The sequence below is a fragment of the Prionailurus viverrinus genome, chromosome A1, assembly GCF_022837055.1.
Source record: "Prionailurus viverrinus isolate Anna chromosome A1, UM_Priviv_1.0, whole genome shotgun sequence".
Lineage (NCBI taxonomy): Eukaryota > Metazoa > Chordata > Mammalia > Carnivora > Felidae > Prionailurus > Prionailurus viverrinus.
The window spans coordinates 88,233,115-88,250,620 of NC_062561.1; the positions used below are offsets into that span (position 1 = coordinate 88,233,115).

Below are 17,506 nucleotides of genomic sequence, written 5' to 3' on the forward strand. Positions count from 1 at the left end.
TGAGAGGGAGATAGAGAGTAAGCAGGGGAGGGGCAGAGAGAGAGAGGGAGACAGAATCCTAAGCAGGCTCCACGCTGCCAGCATAGAGCCCAATGTGGGGCTCAAACTCACCGTGAGATCATGACCTGAGCCAAAGTCAAGAGTCAGAGGCTTAACCAACTCAGCCACCCAGGTGCCCCCTCTCAAATACATCTCAGGGGATACCTGCAAAATCCCTCCAGTGCTTTCCAGAGCCTTACTCTTTGGCCTGTACTTTTGGTATTTCAGGCCTAGAGAAGTCTTCCATTGTGTTGATTCCTTACTCTGTGAGTCTAAGCATTTTTAAATACTCAGTGAACCCCTTCCTTCAGCCTCCAACTTAATGCAAATAACATTTCTCTTTGTTGTAGTAGTATTACTGACTGGGCTCTGTATTCAGATTCTCTCCATTTTCTTCATTATAAATTCTCAAGGGCAGGAACTCTGTTGCTCTGCATCGTCCTTAATAGATTCTCACTCCCGTGGTAGGAGAGGGCCCAACCAGGCCCATTCTTCCTCTGGGGCTGCCTCAGCATCCTCCACACTGTTCAGCAAATAGAGGCAGCCTCCTCCCCTCCTCCTCCTCCTCCTTCTCCTCCTTCTTTTACTTCACACTAATTCTGTGTGTCTGAGGAATGAAGGGACTGAGAAATTAATCGACATTTTGCATTACCCACAACAAAACATTTTCATGCAACTGTATTTGGGAATTATGTTTATTCTGCTTCTTGATTTTATTTTAGGGACTAAATAAACTGTGTTGTTTCTCACTGCTAGCACAGTCCCACACTACTGGAGACAAGTTGCATTTTATTAAACCTAGGTCTGAAGCTTATTATTAAAGCAGAGAATGACCTGGATCTGGGACACTAGTTTCCTGTTACCAGAAGTGCTCATTAAGATTGTGATGCCTAATCTTCCTTCCATAGGTAGAGGAGGGCTCAGACCCAATCAGGAGGCCCTGCTTCATAGTGTAGGACTGGATTCTGTAGTTTCCAAGAAGAATCAGACAGCTCTTGAGAAGATTAAAGGTGTTGATTTTGACGTAGATTACTGTTTTCAAATCTGGGGATCCTAACTAGCAGGGAAAGAATTGAGTAAAATAACTGTGGCAAAACTTCCGTATCTATGAGTTGTGTTGTGTTGTTTTTGTAAATATTTCAGAGTGTGTATCTATGGATACACACTAATAATGGAAATGAAATGATGCACACTGCTATCATTGAAAGCATAACAATACTCTATATGTCCACTGATGCATAAAGTGAGGCAATAGGAACCACCATCAATCCCAATAAATGAGGTAGGTTTCACTAAAATTCTGAGAATTACTTACGATCATGTATCTGTGATAACTAGCTATCAAAACTTATGTTTTCAATAAATGTGTACTGCCCAGATGACTTTTAAAACACTTTTTGTCACCTGCAAGTATTTTTAAATTTCAATTTACGTTGGTGTGTGTGTGTGTGTGTGTGTGTGTGTGTGTGTAACGAAAGGTAATAGATAAAAACACTCAAAAATATAGCTTACATTTGGATGAAATTCTCAGGAAGAAGTACAATGGGGGTGAGTTCAGGGAGGAAAAAAAGGATCATGTAGAGTATCTCACTGTTAACGAAGAATTTGATCATGTGTTCTAAGAATTGATTACAGTATCGAATTGCTATTTCAATAGATACTTTTAAAAGATTGATGTGATCGTGTCACCCATATTTCAGTAAGAAAGATTTTTATAAGAGCATTATTTGAAAATGTGTCAAAGCTCAAGAACTTTATTTAAAAATTTATTTTAATTTCTTTGATGTGACCATTTTGCTTTTTTACAACGTCCTACGTTGGGAATTGCGCCCTTGTAACTATAACAACTAAGGATAAAAATATTTTAGATGCCAACTGAAAAACGTGTCAGATTTTAAATTCCTTTAGATTGGACCCACGCAGGAGAAGGAACAGGGTGGGTGGGCTTCCAGACGCTGGGGCGGAGGGAGCTTCGACTGTGACGTTCTCAGACCCTCCCGCCCAGCCCGGCTTCGACCAGCTTCCTCTGGAGATGATTTGCAAAACATGACTGATACCTTTCATTAAATGTTTGTTCCTTGCCTGAGCGGATGACACGACCAATCGGTACATCTAAATCTCAGAGTGGCTCAAGGAAGTCCTTGTTAGGAATCCCCTATTTACAACGAAGAAAAGCCAAATTGATGTCCTTTTCCAAGTAAAGGCTCTTGGTGCCAAAGCGCTTTCCCTGAGCCAAGATGACACTTCCCTTAATAAATGCCATAAATTCGAAAAAAGAGGTAATTCTGCGTCACTAATGCTTCACAGAAAATGATGTGGCTGTAAGAGGGAGCTATTTGTCCAGAAAAGGGGGGATTACATTAAAGGGGAATTACTTTCCTCCTGAATTGATCTCCCCCATCCCCACATAGGCTAAAGCTACCCGCAGCAGAAATCGGGTTGTTACATGTGGCTCGCGCGCACCAGACGCTTCCATTTCCCTTTCGGTTTCAAACGTTTTGCCTTTGTAAGGTCCAGTCACGCCAACATTCTCCCAGAAATGTTCACTGCTTCAGGATAAAGATGTCTGGTCGAGGGAAGGATGCAGCTGCAGGCGACACCGCCTGGGGCCTCGCAACACCGGAGACCTCACTTCCCAGCCCATGCATCAGAGACACTGGGGCGGGGGGGATTGGCACCTCCTGAAAGAGGTGACCCGCGCCCTTCACCCACAGACGCACGCCGCGCGCAGACAGGCCTGGGTCTCGGAGTCTACGAGCGCAAGCGCCGGGGATGCACCCTTGCAGCCACCAAAGGACGAAGAACTCAAGGTGTCTACTTAGCGGGGCGATGCATCAACAGCCCTCCGCAGAGGGGAGGGTGGACACGGATCCTTGACCGCCAGGCCGGTTACCATCCCAGACCTCCATAAGAAACAGTTACACACTCTCGCCTTCCACGCACACACACAATGGGGCGCGCGCGCGCGCACACACACACACGGACCCAGTAACCAGGAAACCACTAAGGTGCACAGAACGGAACTGATTCACAGGACAACCCTTCACCGTGTTCGAAACCCTTTTTCGATTATGTGGGTGGCTCTGAAAAGAGCCTTTGGGTTCCAGGGCGCCCGGCGCGCCTCACTTGGAGCTGGTGTACTTGGTGACGGCCTTGGTGCCCTCAGACACAGCGTGCTTGGCCAGTTCGCCCGGTAGCAGCAAGCGCACGGCCGTCTGCACCTCGCGGGACGTGATGGTAGAACGCTTGTTGTAATGCGCCAGGCGGGAGGCCTCGCTGGCTATGCGCTCGAAGATGTCGTTGACAAACGAGTTCATGATGCCCATGGCCTTGGACGAGATGCCGGTATCGGGGTGCACCTGCTTCAACACCTTGTACACGTAGATGGAGTAGCTCTCCTTACGGCTGCGCTTGCGCTTCTTGCCGTCTTTCTTTTGCGCTTTGGTGACGGCCTTCTTGGAGCCCTTCTTGGGCGCGGGTGCCGATTTAGACGGATCAGGCATTATGGCAAGTCTCTCCAAACAAAAAGAACGTGCAGCCCGAGCAACTGTATTTATACGTCCCGTATGCAAATGAAGGATCCAGAGGTCCTGGTATCTGATAGGTTCGAACGCCGCCTAACGTAATCACTGGAAAAGGTGCATGCAAATTAGGGGATGATGGACTCCTTTTCTGATTGGTCTCCATTACTATCCAATCAGATGAGGTCAGCTCCACTACCTCCGGACCATATATAAGGGCTCAGGGGGGCTGGCGGCCTCGTTACTTTGGGTCTGTCTTCTCGTCTTTCTTCTGTCTCCGCGCCCGAGTTGGCAATGTCCGGCCGAGGCAAACAGGGCGGTAAGGCGCGTGCCAAGGCCAAGTCGCGCTCTTCTCGCGCGGGGTTGCAGTTCCCCGTAGGCCGCGTGCACCGGCTGCTCCGCAAAGGGAACTACTCCGAGCGGGTCGGGGCCGGCGCGCCGGTGTACCTGGCGGCGGTGCTGGAGTACCTGACTGCTGAAATCTTGGAGCTGGCGGGCAACGCGGCCCGCGACAACAAGAAGACGCGTATCATCCCGCGCCACCTGCAGCTGGCCATCCGCAACGACGAGGAGCTCAACAAGCTGCTGGGCCGCGTGACCATCGCGCAGGGCGGCGTCCTGCCCAACATCCAGGCCGTGCTGCTGCCCAAGAAGACGGAGAGCCACCACAAGGCCAAGGGCAAGTGAGGCTGCGGAGGCGGGCCGGCAACGGCCGTGTGCCCCGGGGGCCCTGTGACACCAAAGGCTCTTTTCAGAGCCACCCACGGTTTCAAGAAAAGAGCCACACTGACCACGCAGCTTTGTCTTACCAAGGCTGCGTCCTTCCGGGCGCACGGAGAGCCGGGCCCGAGGCACAATCCGGGAGCGGGTATGCGCACCGTGGCCTCCCGTGTTGTTTGCCGCAGGGAATGCTACCGGACACGTAGCCGCCCTTTGCGTTTGAATCTCACTCCTAAACTGCGTCTGGGGTCTTAAATTAACCAGCTCACCGTGAAGGTGTCTGTCGTTATCGGTGACCAGTTGCCTTGCACTCTGCAACGTGTCGTTCGGTCACATTTAGACACCCAGGTACAGGCTGTCTGCTTATCCGAGGCCCGGATAACAGGGCAGATTCACCTGCCTTTGAAAATAAGTCTAGTTGTTAGAATCCGCTATTTGCGGTTCTTATGGGTAACCCTTAAAGATTTACATTCTAGAACGTATGGGTGCTTGAGGGAGTGGATATTGCAAAGTTTTAGGAAACATGAGGTCGTTGGGAATTATGATCTGGAGATTGAGGTCTTGTAAAGAGTCTGTTCTAAAGGCGTTTACAACATTCAGAAAGAAAATTATGTTTTTAAACGAAGTGTAAACTTTTTAAAGAAAATCTTACTGTAAGTAGAATGACCAAAAGGATTTAAATTGTTCAGTCTGGGTTGGTCAAACATTAATTCGAGTCCCCTAACCTGATAACTAAAGTTAGAGAATAAAATAATTTGTACATTGAGTTTGGTCAGGAAGACCAGGTTGTTAGGATTAGATTATGTAATATATGAGTGGATATTTCAGAAGATGACTGTTTACACAAGCTCCTCACTCTGTAATAAAGGGGAGTTGGACATTCCCAAGGGTTCTGGCGAAGTCGTCAAAATGTTAATAGCACCCACCTCATGGGGGCAAGGGATTAAGTGGTTAATTCATAATAATTCCTTTAAAACAATGTCTGGCATGTGCACAACACACACACACACACACACAGAGCTTGATAACTGCTAGTTATTCCTAGTATCAAGATCTTTGCCATTTTCATTAATTTTTTTATTATTATCGCAATAAATGCAGGCCAGTAACACAATTCAGGAATATTATATAATTTATATTAAACTTAGTAAAATTAGGTCTACTCAAACCAGGGCTCCCTAGACACCATCTGGAGCTAACCACACATCTGCTGGTCTTGAGAAAATATCCTAGTGCTGTGAAAGTATTCGCACCAAGGATCTACAAACCCTGCTCTGACGGTGTGCATCTAAACACAGGAGTCTCCTGCAGCAGAGGTAGGTAGTGGACCACATTGCTGAGTGGGCAGCATTTCTGTGACACAAGCAAGGACTGTCCAAGAGACCATAGAGCCTTCTGGAGATGGATCCATTATGTTCAATTGTAGCATAAATTTTTGTTTATGCACTGATGATCATGTAGGCCATTGTATGTCATCAAACCCCTCAGTGGTATTTAGGAAATGTTTTTTCAGGGCCGGCAAGGTTAGGTATGCCACGTATCCATGGAGTTCCCAATTTTTAATTTCTTAAATGGGACGTTGAGAGGGAGGCAGTGAGGTGGGTGGTGCTCACAGAAGCAACCCTTCATCTGTTATCTCTAAGGCTGAGCTGTCCCCTGGAGATAACATCAAGCAACAAGAGCTATTCAATCTTTTTTTTAAGTTTATTTATTTTTGAGAGAGAGACACAGAGTGTGAGCCGGGGAGGGTCAGAGAGAAAGGGAGACACAGAATCCAAAACAGGCTCCAGACTCTGAGCTGCCAACACAGAGCCCGATGCAAAGCTCGAACTCACAGTGAGATCCATGGCCACTCAACCGACTGAACCACCCAGGTGCCCAAAGGACTATTCAATTTTCAATGATTTAAAATTAAATACAAGGGGTGCCTGGGTGGCTCAGTTCGTTGAGCCTTAGACTCTTGATTTCGGCTCAGGTTGTGATCTCACAGTTCATGAGATGGAGCCCCAAGACAGGCTCTGCTCTGACAGCATAGAGCCTGCTTGGGATTCTCTCCCTCCTTTCTCTCTCTCTCTCTCTCTGCCCCTCTCTCACGCATGTGCACTCTCTCAAAATAAATAAAACGTTAAAAAAAATTTTTTAATGAATTAAATTAAATTAAATTCTAGGATGCAGTTTCTTAGCCTCCCTAGCCACGTGTGGCCAGCAGCCAACGCATGGAACAGCACAGGTGGAGAAGCTCCATCATCGTGGAAAGGTCAGGTGGACAGCTCTGGTCTAAAGTTTAATCCTCTCTTGGGGGTTATCTGGTTCATGAATGTGATGCAATATCCAGAGCTGCCTGCCTATGCAGGAGAAAGCCCATCAGACCCTCGCTTCAATAAGGAAGAGCCATATGGCCCAGCAATTGCACTCCCAGGTATACACAAGGACTCAGTTACTTGTACACGCACATTTACAGTGGCATTATTCCTCATGTCCCAAAGGTGGAGACAGCCCAAGCAAATGGATGAACAAAATGTGCTCTGTCCACACAGTGGAACAGCATTCAGCCATAAAATGGAGTGCAGCACTGGTACATGCTACCACGTGGATGACCTTCAAAGACATGATGTTCTGTGAGAGAGAAAGGTCACACAGGGTATGACTGCACTTATAAGAAACAGAACGGGGGCGCCTGGGTGGCTTAGTCGGTTGATCATCCGACTTTGCCTCAGGTCATGATCTCACAATTCATGGGTTCAGGCCCACATCGGGCTCTGTGCTAAACACTTGCTCAGAGCCTGGAGCCTGCTTTGGATTCTGTGTCTCCTCTCTCTGCCCCTCCTCTGCTCGTGCTCTGTCTCACTCTGTCTCTCAAAAATAAATAAATGTAAAATAATTTTTTTTACAGAAACAGAATGGACAGAGCCATAGAGATGGGAAGCAGATTAGTGGTGGCCAGAGGCTTCTCGGGAAGTGGGGAGGATGGCGGGGAGACTGCCAGCCTCTACAGAGCTTCAACACCTTCTCCATGCTCACTGCATCAAGTCACATGCTCCCTTTCCCCATGCCCAGATCGTCTCCGTCATTCTCCCCATGTCCCTGTGGTATGAGCAGTTTACTGAGAAAGGTGAACCAAAGATGTACAAGGTCCCACAGGAAGAATGCAGAAACACCCATGCCCCCTGCCAGTAAACTGCTCCCAGCTTCTGGAATTCTCCACTCACCTCATCCAGGTCCCATAATTCAACTTGCCCCTCTCCTGGGCAAAGGGTCTGGCCCCAGCCCCAGCCCACATCCATTCATTCTCGTCTTTTTACCGACGTTTTCAAGAATCTTCCAAGTGAGCAATCATGAAGGACCCCCTCAATTTCTGTGTTGGTTTAGAGCCTGAGTAAGAGCGTTGGGTACAGGCCTTGAGGTGGACTGGGTCACCCAGCTTGAGAGCTGTCAGGTCCGGGCTGCCCTAAGCTGTTCTGCCCACACGCTGCTCTGTCACATGGAGGTCCCAGACCTGGTCATCAGAATTTACCCTCATGTTCCCAGGAAGGGCAGTTTCCATGCATTGCTCACCAAGCCTCACCAAGGGTCTGCTTTTCCCTCATGCCCCTCCCCCCACCCCAGCAAAAGCTTGAAAAGTGCATCCTTCTCTCTGCCCACTTCCTTCTTCATGAGTAATTTGGTCCCAGGCAGGATTCTGGGAGGACAGGTCTCTGGGGAGGCCAGGTCCTGATGCTTCCCTCCTCCCCAAGACAGTGGAGCCCATGACCTCCCCTCCGGCCAGTGCTGCCCTTCAGGACACCCTCTCTTACCCATTGCCCTGTCCTCAGCTTGCCACAGCCCCCGGCAGCCCTTCTGGGGGCCTGATCTGCCCGTTCTCTCCTGTGGGATGATGGATCAGCCCAAAATGTCCCAGCTGCTGGTCTGAGAATCAGTGGTTACAGCCGGGCTCCCCAGGAAAGCTGGGTGACCATGCTGAAGGCCAGATTGTGGGAATTTGGGATCAGCTGGGAGGGTATCATCTGAGGGGGTTATCTAGGGGGTCAGGGGAAGGGTCAGTGGTGGGGGGTGGTGTTAATCTGGTAGGTCAATGTGGAGTCAGCTGGGAAGACACTGGTCCAGGTGGCCTCCTTCACATGGCTGGGTACCTTGTTTCTTCTTGTATACAGTCTCTTTCCAAGGCTAATTTGGGCTTCCTTACACCATCCCTGGAGGACAGAGTCCCCTGGACCCCTGAGGCTCAGCCTGCACACTGTGATTCATACCCCATGCTGGGGTTCACAACAAGTCTCACTCCACGGTGCTGGGAACATCAAGAGCCATGCTGCCATCCACCACGGGTTCTGTGGCTCAGCTACAAGGCTTCCTCTCTCCTCCTGCTCTCAAGCCAGGGCATCAGTGGGGCCCGAACGTCGCAGCAGCTGTCTTCTAGGAGCCACAGGCTATCACCTCCTGATTGGGAGTTCCATCCTCTCCTGGCGGCCAGGCTGCACTCTGCCTCACCCCCCATGGCGGCACCTCCTCGTCTTCCCCAGGCAGACATGCCCTGTTGGAGACCATCAGCAATCCAGGAGTCTCGGGATGCAGTTTGTCTCCATGTCCCGGGTCCCACCCCTAGTGCCACCTCCCCCAAAATAGATATGACCCCGTTCTAATGTCCAGAACTTGTGAGTGTGATCTCATTTGGAGAAAGGGTCTTTGTAGTGTAACTTAAGGGCCCTGAGATGAGGTGGTCATCTGGACCACGCAAAGAACTCTCAGAACTCCACGCTGAAAAAATCACTCTTTGATTTGTGGACAGGCCAGGCCCCTCTTTTGCCATTCACCCTGTTCCCTGCATCCTAATTCTCTCAGCCTGGCTGCCACCTCCTGGAGTGACTTTTTGTTATAGTAGAATCTTCCATTCTGGTGGAGAAGACAAGGAAATAGAGGTGGCAGTGGGGGGGGGGGGCAGGGTGGGGAGAGATGGATGAATTTCCTAAGATGTAAGTGTAGATAAAAGTGAGTAGAGGGGCGCCTGGGTGGCTCAGTCAGTTGAGTGTCCGACTTCGGCTTGGGCCCTGATCTCACAGTTCGTGGGTTTGAGCCTTGTGTTGGGCTCTGTGCTGACAGCTCAGAGCCTGGAGCCTGCTTCGGATTCTGTGTTTCCCTCTCTCTCTCTCTGTCCCTCCCCTGCTTGTGCCCTGTCTCTTTCAAAAATAAATAAATGTTAAAAAAAAATTTTTTTTAAGTGAGTAGAGTAAGTGGATCTTAAGGATAATAGAGACTGGAGGACCACGACACAAGGTAGTTAAACGTGAGGCACTAAATATTCATGATCACCAAGTATACTAGTAGACACTCAGCAATCAGGACCCCTGAGGCACTCGGTTTCCATTAGGTCTTAATCAGCTACATCTGGGGCTCTCCACAGGTGAGCCTGTCCCTGGGGGACCACACCTGTGTGCATCAGCCCAGCTGTCCTGGTGACCCCACCATCAGCGAGAAGGCTGAGGCAGCAGGGAGTGACAGGACACAGGACTTCCTGTGGCTCCCTGACATCTGCCCTAAGTTTGTCAGCTCACCCCATGTCTTCCACCTTGCTTCTGCTGGGAGTTTTTTTTTTTTTTTTTAAGTTTATTTATTTATTTGGAGAGAGAGAGAGAGAGAGCATGCGAGATGGGGAGGGGCAGAAAGAAAGGGAGAGAGAGAATCCCAAGCAGGTTCTGAGGCTCTGTACACTCTACGCAGAGCCCGAAGCAGGGCTTGAACTCCTTAACCATGTCATCATGTGAAATCATGACCTGAGCAGAAATCAAGAGTCTAACGCTCAACCAAATGAGCCACCCAGGCGCCTCTTTTCTGGGTCTTTTAAATGGATTTAATAAACCACCTGGTTTGAGGTTTCTGACAGGCCTGAGAGCTCTTCCGCGCTAAGCCCTGCAGTGAACTGGGGAGCACGTTAGTCTCCAGTGTCCCTCCACAGTGGTTGGAGGCTACCCCCAGGCAGGTGAGCGCGACAGGCCAGTTAAATGGAAGCGCTGTGTTTCCTCCCCTCACTGCACTGGATAGTGTGGGCGACTCTCAGAGCCCTCCGAGAGCAGGAGAAACCCTGTCTGCCCTGATTCCCGAGGACACCCGTGCACTTGGGTGTCGCGGTCCCCAAACAGGTGTACCAGGCGTCCGCGTGTGACACATGGCCGTCTTCCTGCTTGTGAAATGCCATCTGCGCACGCCACGTGTGTGGCCCGAAGAGCTCCAGCTCCCTGGGAACAAAGCCCTTGAAAGCAGTCGCTGCACGGAAGCCATCCAGAGACTGCGCACTGCCCAGAGCAGGAGCCGACTCCGGGTGTGGGTGGAAGTCACCCAGAAAAGAACATCAGGGCCTCAGGAATGAGGGCCACCCTCCTGCAGGCTCCCAGATGCGACAGAGCGGTTTGCAAAAGGCCTTAAAAGGCGCGGCCTCTTCAGAGGCCATCGGGGAGAGAGGACCCCAGTGTTTTTGCTGAAATGCAAAAAGGGACGTGGGCTTGACGGTGTCGTTGGAAGCCGGGGTCGCCATCTCCTGGCGGCTCCCAGAGGATGCGGCGCATGCGCTGGGCGTCCCTGGGCGTGCCGGGGACGCGCCGCGCGGGGTGGTGCCCTGGCTGGCCTAGCGCCTCCCGCCGGTGGTGCCACGGCGGCAAGGCTCGAGCTCGCAGTCCTCGGTCCTGGAAGGCAGCGCGCCATAGGGAGGCTTGGTGAACCCCTGGGGGTGGCGCGGCTCGGGGGAGCCGCGGTGGTGGTGACAGGTGGCAGGGATGCAGAGGGGCGGGGATACAACGGCACAAAGGGTGCAGGGGTACCGGGATGCTGGGGTGCAGGGGAGCAGGGAGCTGGGGATTCCGCGCTGCTTGCACGTGAGGGCGGAGGGGACGGTCGCGGACTGCTGCTGGAGCGCGCGCGCCGAGGCTGACAGTGGCTTCGGAGGCTCCGGGTCCTAGTCTCTGGGTGAAGACCCGAAGCCTTTGAGGCCCCTGTTTATGCTCGGGCACGTGTCCCGGTTGGTCGTTTCAAAAGCCCTGGGGCCAACCGCCCTAGAGGCGATTTCGCCCTGGTGGCCTTGGGATGCTGACCGCCTCGCCGCTGCTCCTCTGGGCTCCGAATCCCGGATGCTGACCGCATTGTGCAGACTGGAGGTCTCTGATTTCTCGAAGGGGCGCGCATTCCATGGATGCAAATGACTAGGTGCGTTCTCCCCGAAAGGGATGCCTGGGTCGGCGGGTCCGGACGGCTGGCGGAGGCCTTTGCGCCAGTGCGCGCAGGAATGGAGCGCCCCCAGCACGCCCCCTGCAGGTCGGCTGTCCCCTCGCCGCTTCCGCTGTGCATCTATCTCCTCCTCCCCTATGCTCCGCGCGCATTTTGTTTTCCTGGTTCCTTCCCGGGAGGAATCCGCGCATGTGCACAGCTGAACGTTGTGATGCACACATTTTTAAGAACCAAATACGCTTATGTATCAACGCTTTCCTTTATACCAAAATCGATAACAAGTCAACACAATCTTCTTACATCGTTTAACTTTTTTTTTTTTCAGTTTTTAAAATGGTTATTTATTCTTGACAGCGAGAGAAACAGAGTGCAAGCTGGGGAGGGGCAGAGAGGGAGACACAGAATCCGTAGCAGGCTCCAGGCTCTGAGCTGTCGAGCCCAGCGAGAGGCTCGAACCCACAAACCGTGAGATCAGGACCTGAGCCGAAGTCGGACCCTCAACCGCCTGAGCCACTCAGGCACCCCTTCATGACAATTAATAACACAGATGACGTCCAGGAGCTGGATGCACACCTGACAGTGGCTCTGGGGGCAGGGCAGTAGTAAGTGCTGCTTCTGTCAGGTCCATGATATGTGTGCATGTTGACTCGGCCATTCTTGTTCCTCTTGTTCACTGTCCTCTCCTCATGGTGACGTGCATGTCCCTCCTATGAAGACAGATTGATCTCCAGAGTCCTGTAATCACTGGGGGGTCCTCTATAATTTCCAGACCTCTGGTCGACCCAAGTGAGCACAGGGTAGAAACAAAGGAGACATATATTTTTTTTTTTATGTTTATTTTTGAGAGAGAGAGACACACACACGCTGAATGCAGGAGGAGCAGAGAGAGAGGGAGACACAGAACCAAAGCAGGCTCCAGGCTCTGAGTTGTCAGCACAGAGCTCCATGTGGGGCCCGAAACCACAAACCACGAGATCATGACCTTAGCCACAGTCAAACGTTTAACTGACTGAGCCACCCAGCCGTCCCAAAGGAGACATAGTTCTATGCCCACAGTTCTGGAGGCCATGTCCGCATGTGCATGACCACTGATTCAAGGGAAAGGACATGTTCGTCATTACCAGGAGACCACTGCCACTTTGCCATTGTTTTCCTGCCATCCATGCAGTTTTCCCTGACACAAAACCACCAACAATGACAAGAACTGTCCTTGGGGCGCTCCAGCAATTAAGCATCTGACTCTGGCTTCCTGCTCAAGGCATGATCTCAAGGTTCATGAGGTGGGGCCCTGAGTTAGGCTCTGTGCTGACAGGGCGGAGCCTGCTTGGGATTTTCTCTCTCTCCCTCTCTCTGTCCCTCCCTCAGTCGACTGTCTGTCTCTCTCAAATAAATAAACTTAAAAAAAAAAAAGAACCTTCCTTTCTTCCACATGACTTTTTATGTGGCCTTTCGCGTGTACATTGTGTCCTCAGATTCGCTTCATTTAGCAATACAGATTCAAGAAAAGTCACCAATGTGCTGTTTACTTAGTTTCCGATCATGACAGCAGGTGGGTCTACCCTGTGCTAAATCTCCCTGTGCTGCTTTGAGTTCAGCGAATGTTCCCCCATGTGTAACCTTCCCCCCCACCCCTGCCCAACTCCCAGGAGTCAGCCACCCTGCTCCGCTGACCTGGGGTGTGGCCACGGGTGGCAGGCCCAAAAAACCGCCCCTCAGCCAAATATTCTCTTTATCAAGAATCCACGATTATTACCCTGTGTGGGAGAAGGGAGGAAATCAATGATCTCCAGAGGAGGGGCTTTCCCTAGATTATCCTGGGCCTCAATGTAGTCACATGTCTCCCTTCTTCTTCTTCTTCTTTAGTTTATTTATTTTTTGAGAGAGAGAGCAGGGAATGGGGCAGAGAGAGGGAGAGAGAGAATCCCAAGCGGGCTCCTCACTGTCAGCACAGAGCCCGATGTGGGGCTCTCGAACTCATGAACCATGAGATCATGACCTGAGCCAAAATCAAGAGTCGGATGCTCAACCGACTGAGCCACCCAGGCACCTCCCAACATGTCTCCTGGTAGGAGAAAGGCAGAGGGAGTGTGGACACACACAAGCGGAAAGGTGAACATGGAGGCAGAGATTGGGGTCATGTGGGCACAAGCCAAGAGAACCCCGAGGAGCTGGAAGAGACAGGAAGGGCTCACCCCTAGAGCCTCCAGAGGGAGCGTGGCTCTGTGACACCTTGATGTTGGACTTCTGGCCCCCAAGCCCAGGAGGGTAGGGGAGCCCCTGTTGTAAGCCCCCCAGGTTGTGGTAGTTCCTTAGGGCAGCTCCAGGAAGCTGACCCACCACGGGCTCCCCCTGGCTGACGGCAGGTGGGGGAGGGGGAGGACAACGCCCCATTTCTGGAGCAAGGGCTTCTGGTGCAGCGACCCAGGTGCTCCTGTCCTGCACCAGAGACCCACACGCCCCAGAGAAGACTGCTCCCCGATGCCAGACAGGGAACATGTGAGTCAGGATATTAATAATAATAACAAGATCAGAAAAGATCTTGGCTTATTTACTAGTAGGGGTGAAAGACAAAAGAGCATTGATTCTAGGTTTTATAATCCAGGATTCTTAAGAGACACAGAAGCTATAGGATATATACAGACAGATCTATTTTAAGGAATTGGCTCACGTAATTGTGATAGTGGTGACTCTGAAATCCATGGGGCAGGCTGGGGACCCAGGAAAGAGTTGACAATATAGGTCTGCCTAAAGGAAATCTGAGGTCACTAAGGTGAGTCCAAATCCAGTATGCCTGGTGCCTTTGTTTTATTTGTTTTGAGAGAGAAAGAGAGCAGGAAAGGGGCAGGGAGAGAGGGAGAGAGAGAGAATCCCAAGGAGGCCCCGCACTGTCAGCACAGAGCCTGAAGCAGGGCTTGAACCCACAAACCGGGAGATCATGAGCTGAGCTGAAATCTAGAGTTGGATGCTTAACCGACCCAGCCACCCAGGAGCCCCATGACTGGTGCCCTTTTGAAAAGAGATTAAGAGGGGCGCCTGGGTGGCGCAGTCGGTTAAGCGTCCGACTTCAGCCAGGTCAGATCTCGCGGTCCGGGAGTTCAAGCCCCGCGTCAGGCTCTGGGCTGATGGCTCAGAGCCTGGAGCCTGTTTCCGATTCTGTGTCTCCCTCTCTCTCTGCCCCTCCCCCATTCATGCTCTGTCTCTCTCTGTCCCAAAAATAAATAAACGTTGAAAAAAAAATTAAAAAAAAAAAAAGAAAAGAGATTAAGACACACACACACACACACACACACACACACGCAAGGAGGGATGACCTTGTGAGGACACAGGGAGAAACAGCCATCTACACGCCAGGGAGAGGAAGCCTGGGGAGGGACCAGCCCCACCCCCGCCTGGATCCCAGACTCCCTGCCTCCAGGCCTGGGAGACAATACACGTGTGTTGTTCACGCTGCCCAGGCTGGGTATCTGTTATGTCAGCCTTAGCAAATCAATACACAGGGACTCTGGCTCAATGCTCAGCTCATGCTCATGGTTTTATAAGACTGCTTTGCTACTGCCCGCAGTCGTGTGGTCGACACCAAATGAACAACACTTTTTTAAAATTTTAAAGAGAGGGGCGCCTGGGTGGCGCAGTCGGTTAAGCGTCCGACTTCAGCCAGGTCACGATCTCGCGGTCCGGGAGTTCGAGCCCCGCGTCAGGCTCTGGGCTGATGGCTCAGAGCCTGGAGCCTGTTTCCGATTCTGTGTCTCCCTTTCTCTCTGCCCCTCCCCCGTTCATGCTCTGTCTCTCTCTGTCCCAAAAATAAATAAACGTTGAAAAAAAATTTTTTTTTAATTTTAAAGAGAAAGGAAAAGAGTTCTATTTGAGCCCAAATTGGGACAGCTGCCTAGATACACAATCTTCACAAGGAAGAGAGTGGTCCATGGAAGGGACATTTGGTACAGGGTTATATATGCTTTTTTACATGAAGAGTCATAAGTCATCATGGTGAAGCACACTCCAGAAAGTCACAGATTTTATCTTATATTTTTAGTATGTGCAAGGCTGTGTGACTTTAACCTTTTTTTAAAAAGTGTTTATTTTTGAGAGAGAGAGACAGAGAGACAGAGCATGAGTGGGGAGGAGCAGAGAGAGAGAGAGAGGGAGACACAGAATCCAAAGTAGTTGTCAGCATAGAGCCGGCCTCAGGACTTGAACCCAGGAGCCATGAGATCATGACCTCAGCCGAGGTCAGACACTTAACCAACTAAGCCACCCAGGTGCTCCTGTATGACTTTAATTTTAAAAACCAGGGAGGTTTTTGTTTTTCTTATCTTTGTGTTTGGAATGTTCCTTTTTGTTGTGTTTTGTTTTGTTTTGTTTTGTTTTGTTTTTTAACAAAGCAGACATACAGAAATAGACACCACACTTTGAGGTTTTGCCGAATCATTATGGCTATGGTAAATGTTAAAGTATAGCTTCCCTGGGACCCCAGGATTGGGGCCCACAAACATTAAAAGTTGAAACAGTTCTTCATCAATGCTTATAAGCTCTGTGTAGGATACTGTTGAGAAGTTTTATTACTGCTTATCATCTGGAAGACAGGATCTTCCTGTTTCATCAGGATGATGAGTGTGATTAATTATATCCCTGAAATATCATACAAAATTCTTTCAGTCAACTGGGATGGCATAGGAACTCAGGGAAATATTTATGCATGAAATTATACAATATTTTGGATTTTATTTTTCAAAAGAAAGTGAGCAAGAGAAGGAAAGACGTATAAAGTCAAAATTGGTCTTCAGCTGATAATTGTTGAAATCTAGTCCACCTGACTATTTTGTCTACCTTTGTATGTGTTTGAAATTTTCCAGTTTTATAAAGAAAAAAAACCAGTTATTTAACACATTATAGTTGACCCTTAAACAACACAGGTTTATGGGGTGCCTGGGTGGCTCAGTAGGTTAAGGCATCCGACTTTGGCTCAGGTCATGATCTCGCAGTCCGTGAGTTGGAGCCCTGCGTCAGGCTCTGTGCTGACAGCTCAGAGCCTGGAACCTGCTTCAGATTCTGTGTCTCCCTCTCTCTCTGCCGCTCTCTGCTCATGCTCTGTCTCTCTCTCAAAAATAAACAAACAATAAAAAATAAATAAATAAAAATAAATTAAAAACAACACAGGTTTAAACTGTGCAGGTCCACTGATACACAGATTTGTTTTTTTAATATAAACACAATACAATATAAATGTTTTTTCTCTTCCTTATGATTTTATTAATAACATTTTCTTTTCTCTAGCTTTATTGTACAAATACTGTATATAATACATATAACATAGAAAATGCATGTTAATTGACTGTTAATGTTTTTGGTAAGGATTCCCATCAACAGCAGGCTGTTTAGTAGTTAGGTTTTGGGGGAGTCAAAAGTTATACATCAATTTTCAACAGCTTAGGGGATCAGCACCCTAAACCCTGCCTTGTTCAAGGGCCAAGTGTATTTTTGTTTTTCTTGAGTCTGAACCACAGACTTTTTTTTTTTACATTTTTTTCCAATATATGAAATTTATTGTCAAATTGGTTTCCATACAACACCCAGTGCTCATCCCAAAAGGTGCCCTCCTCAATACCCATCACCCACCCTCCCCTCCCTCCCACCCCCCCATCAACCCTCAGTTTGTTCTCAGTTTTTAAGAGTCTCTTATGCTTTGGCTCTCTCCCACTCTAACCTCTTTTTTTTTTTTTCCTTCCCCTCCCCCATGGGTTTCTGTTAAGTTTCTCAGGATCCACATAAGAGTGAAAACATATGGTATCTGTCTTTCTCTGTATGGCTTATTTCACTTAGCATCACACTCTCCAATTCCATCCACATTGCTACAAAGGGCCATATTTCATTCTTTCTCATTGCCATTGAACCACAGACTTTTTAAGGTCACCTTATTTATCATGACCCTGATCATAAGGTCATAATGAAAACCATGGCCACACATGTATTAAGCATACATCCTGGGAGGATGTAATTTTATTACTGCCCTCATTTCT

At 49.6% G+C, this 17,506-nt stretch overlaps 2 protein-coding genes across 2 annotated transcripts; one reads left to right on the top strand and one right to left on the bottom strand.

The window, feature by feature from the left end:
• Positions 1–1,830: 1,830 nt before the first annotated feature.
• LOC125146776 (histone H2B type 3-B) lies at positions 1,831–3,551 on the bottom strand. Its single transcript, XM_047823571.1, has one exon. It carries the CDS (start codon positions 3,540–3,542, stop codon positions 3,162–3,164), a length of 381 nt encoding a protein of 126 aa, XP_047679527.1. The 5' UTR covers positions 3,543–3,551; the 3' UTR covers positions 1,831–3,161.
• A 265-nt stretch (positions 3,552–3,816) lies between these two features.
• On the top strand, positions 3,817–4,397 carry LOC125176569 (histone H2A type 3). The gene has a single exon (XM_047878222.1). The coding sequence runs from the start codon at positions 3,855–3,857 to the stop codon at positions 4,245–4,247; it is 393 nt and encodes a 130-aa protein (XP_047734178.1). The 5' UTR covers positions 3,817–3,854; the 3' UTR covers positions 4,248–4,397.
• Positions 4,398–17,506: the final 13,109 nt, after the last annotated feature.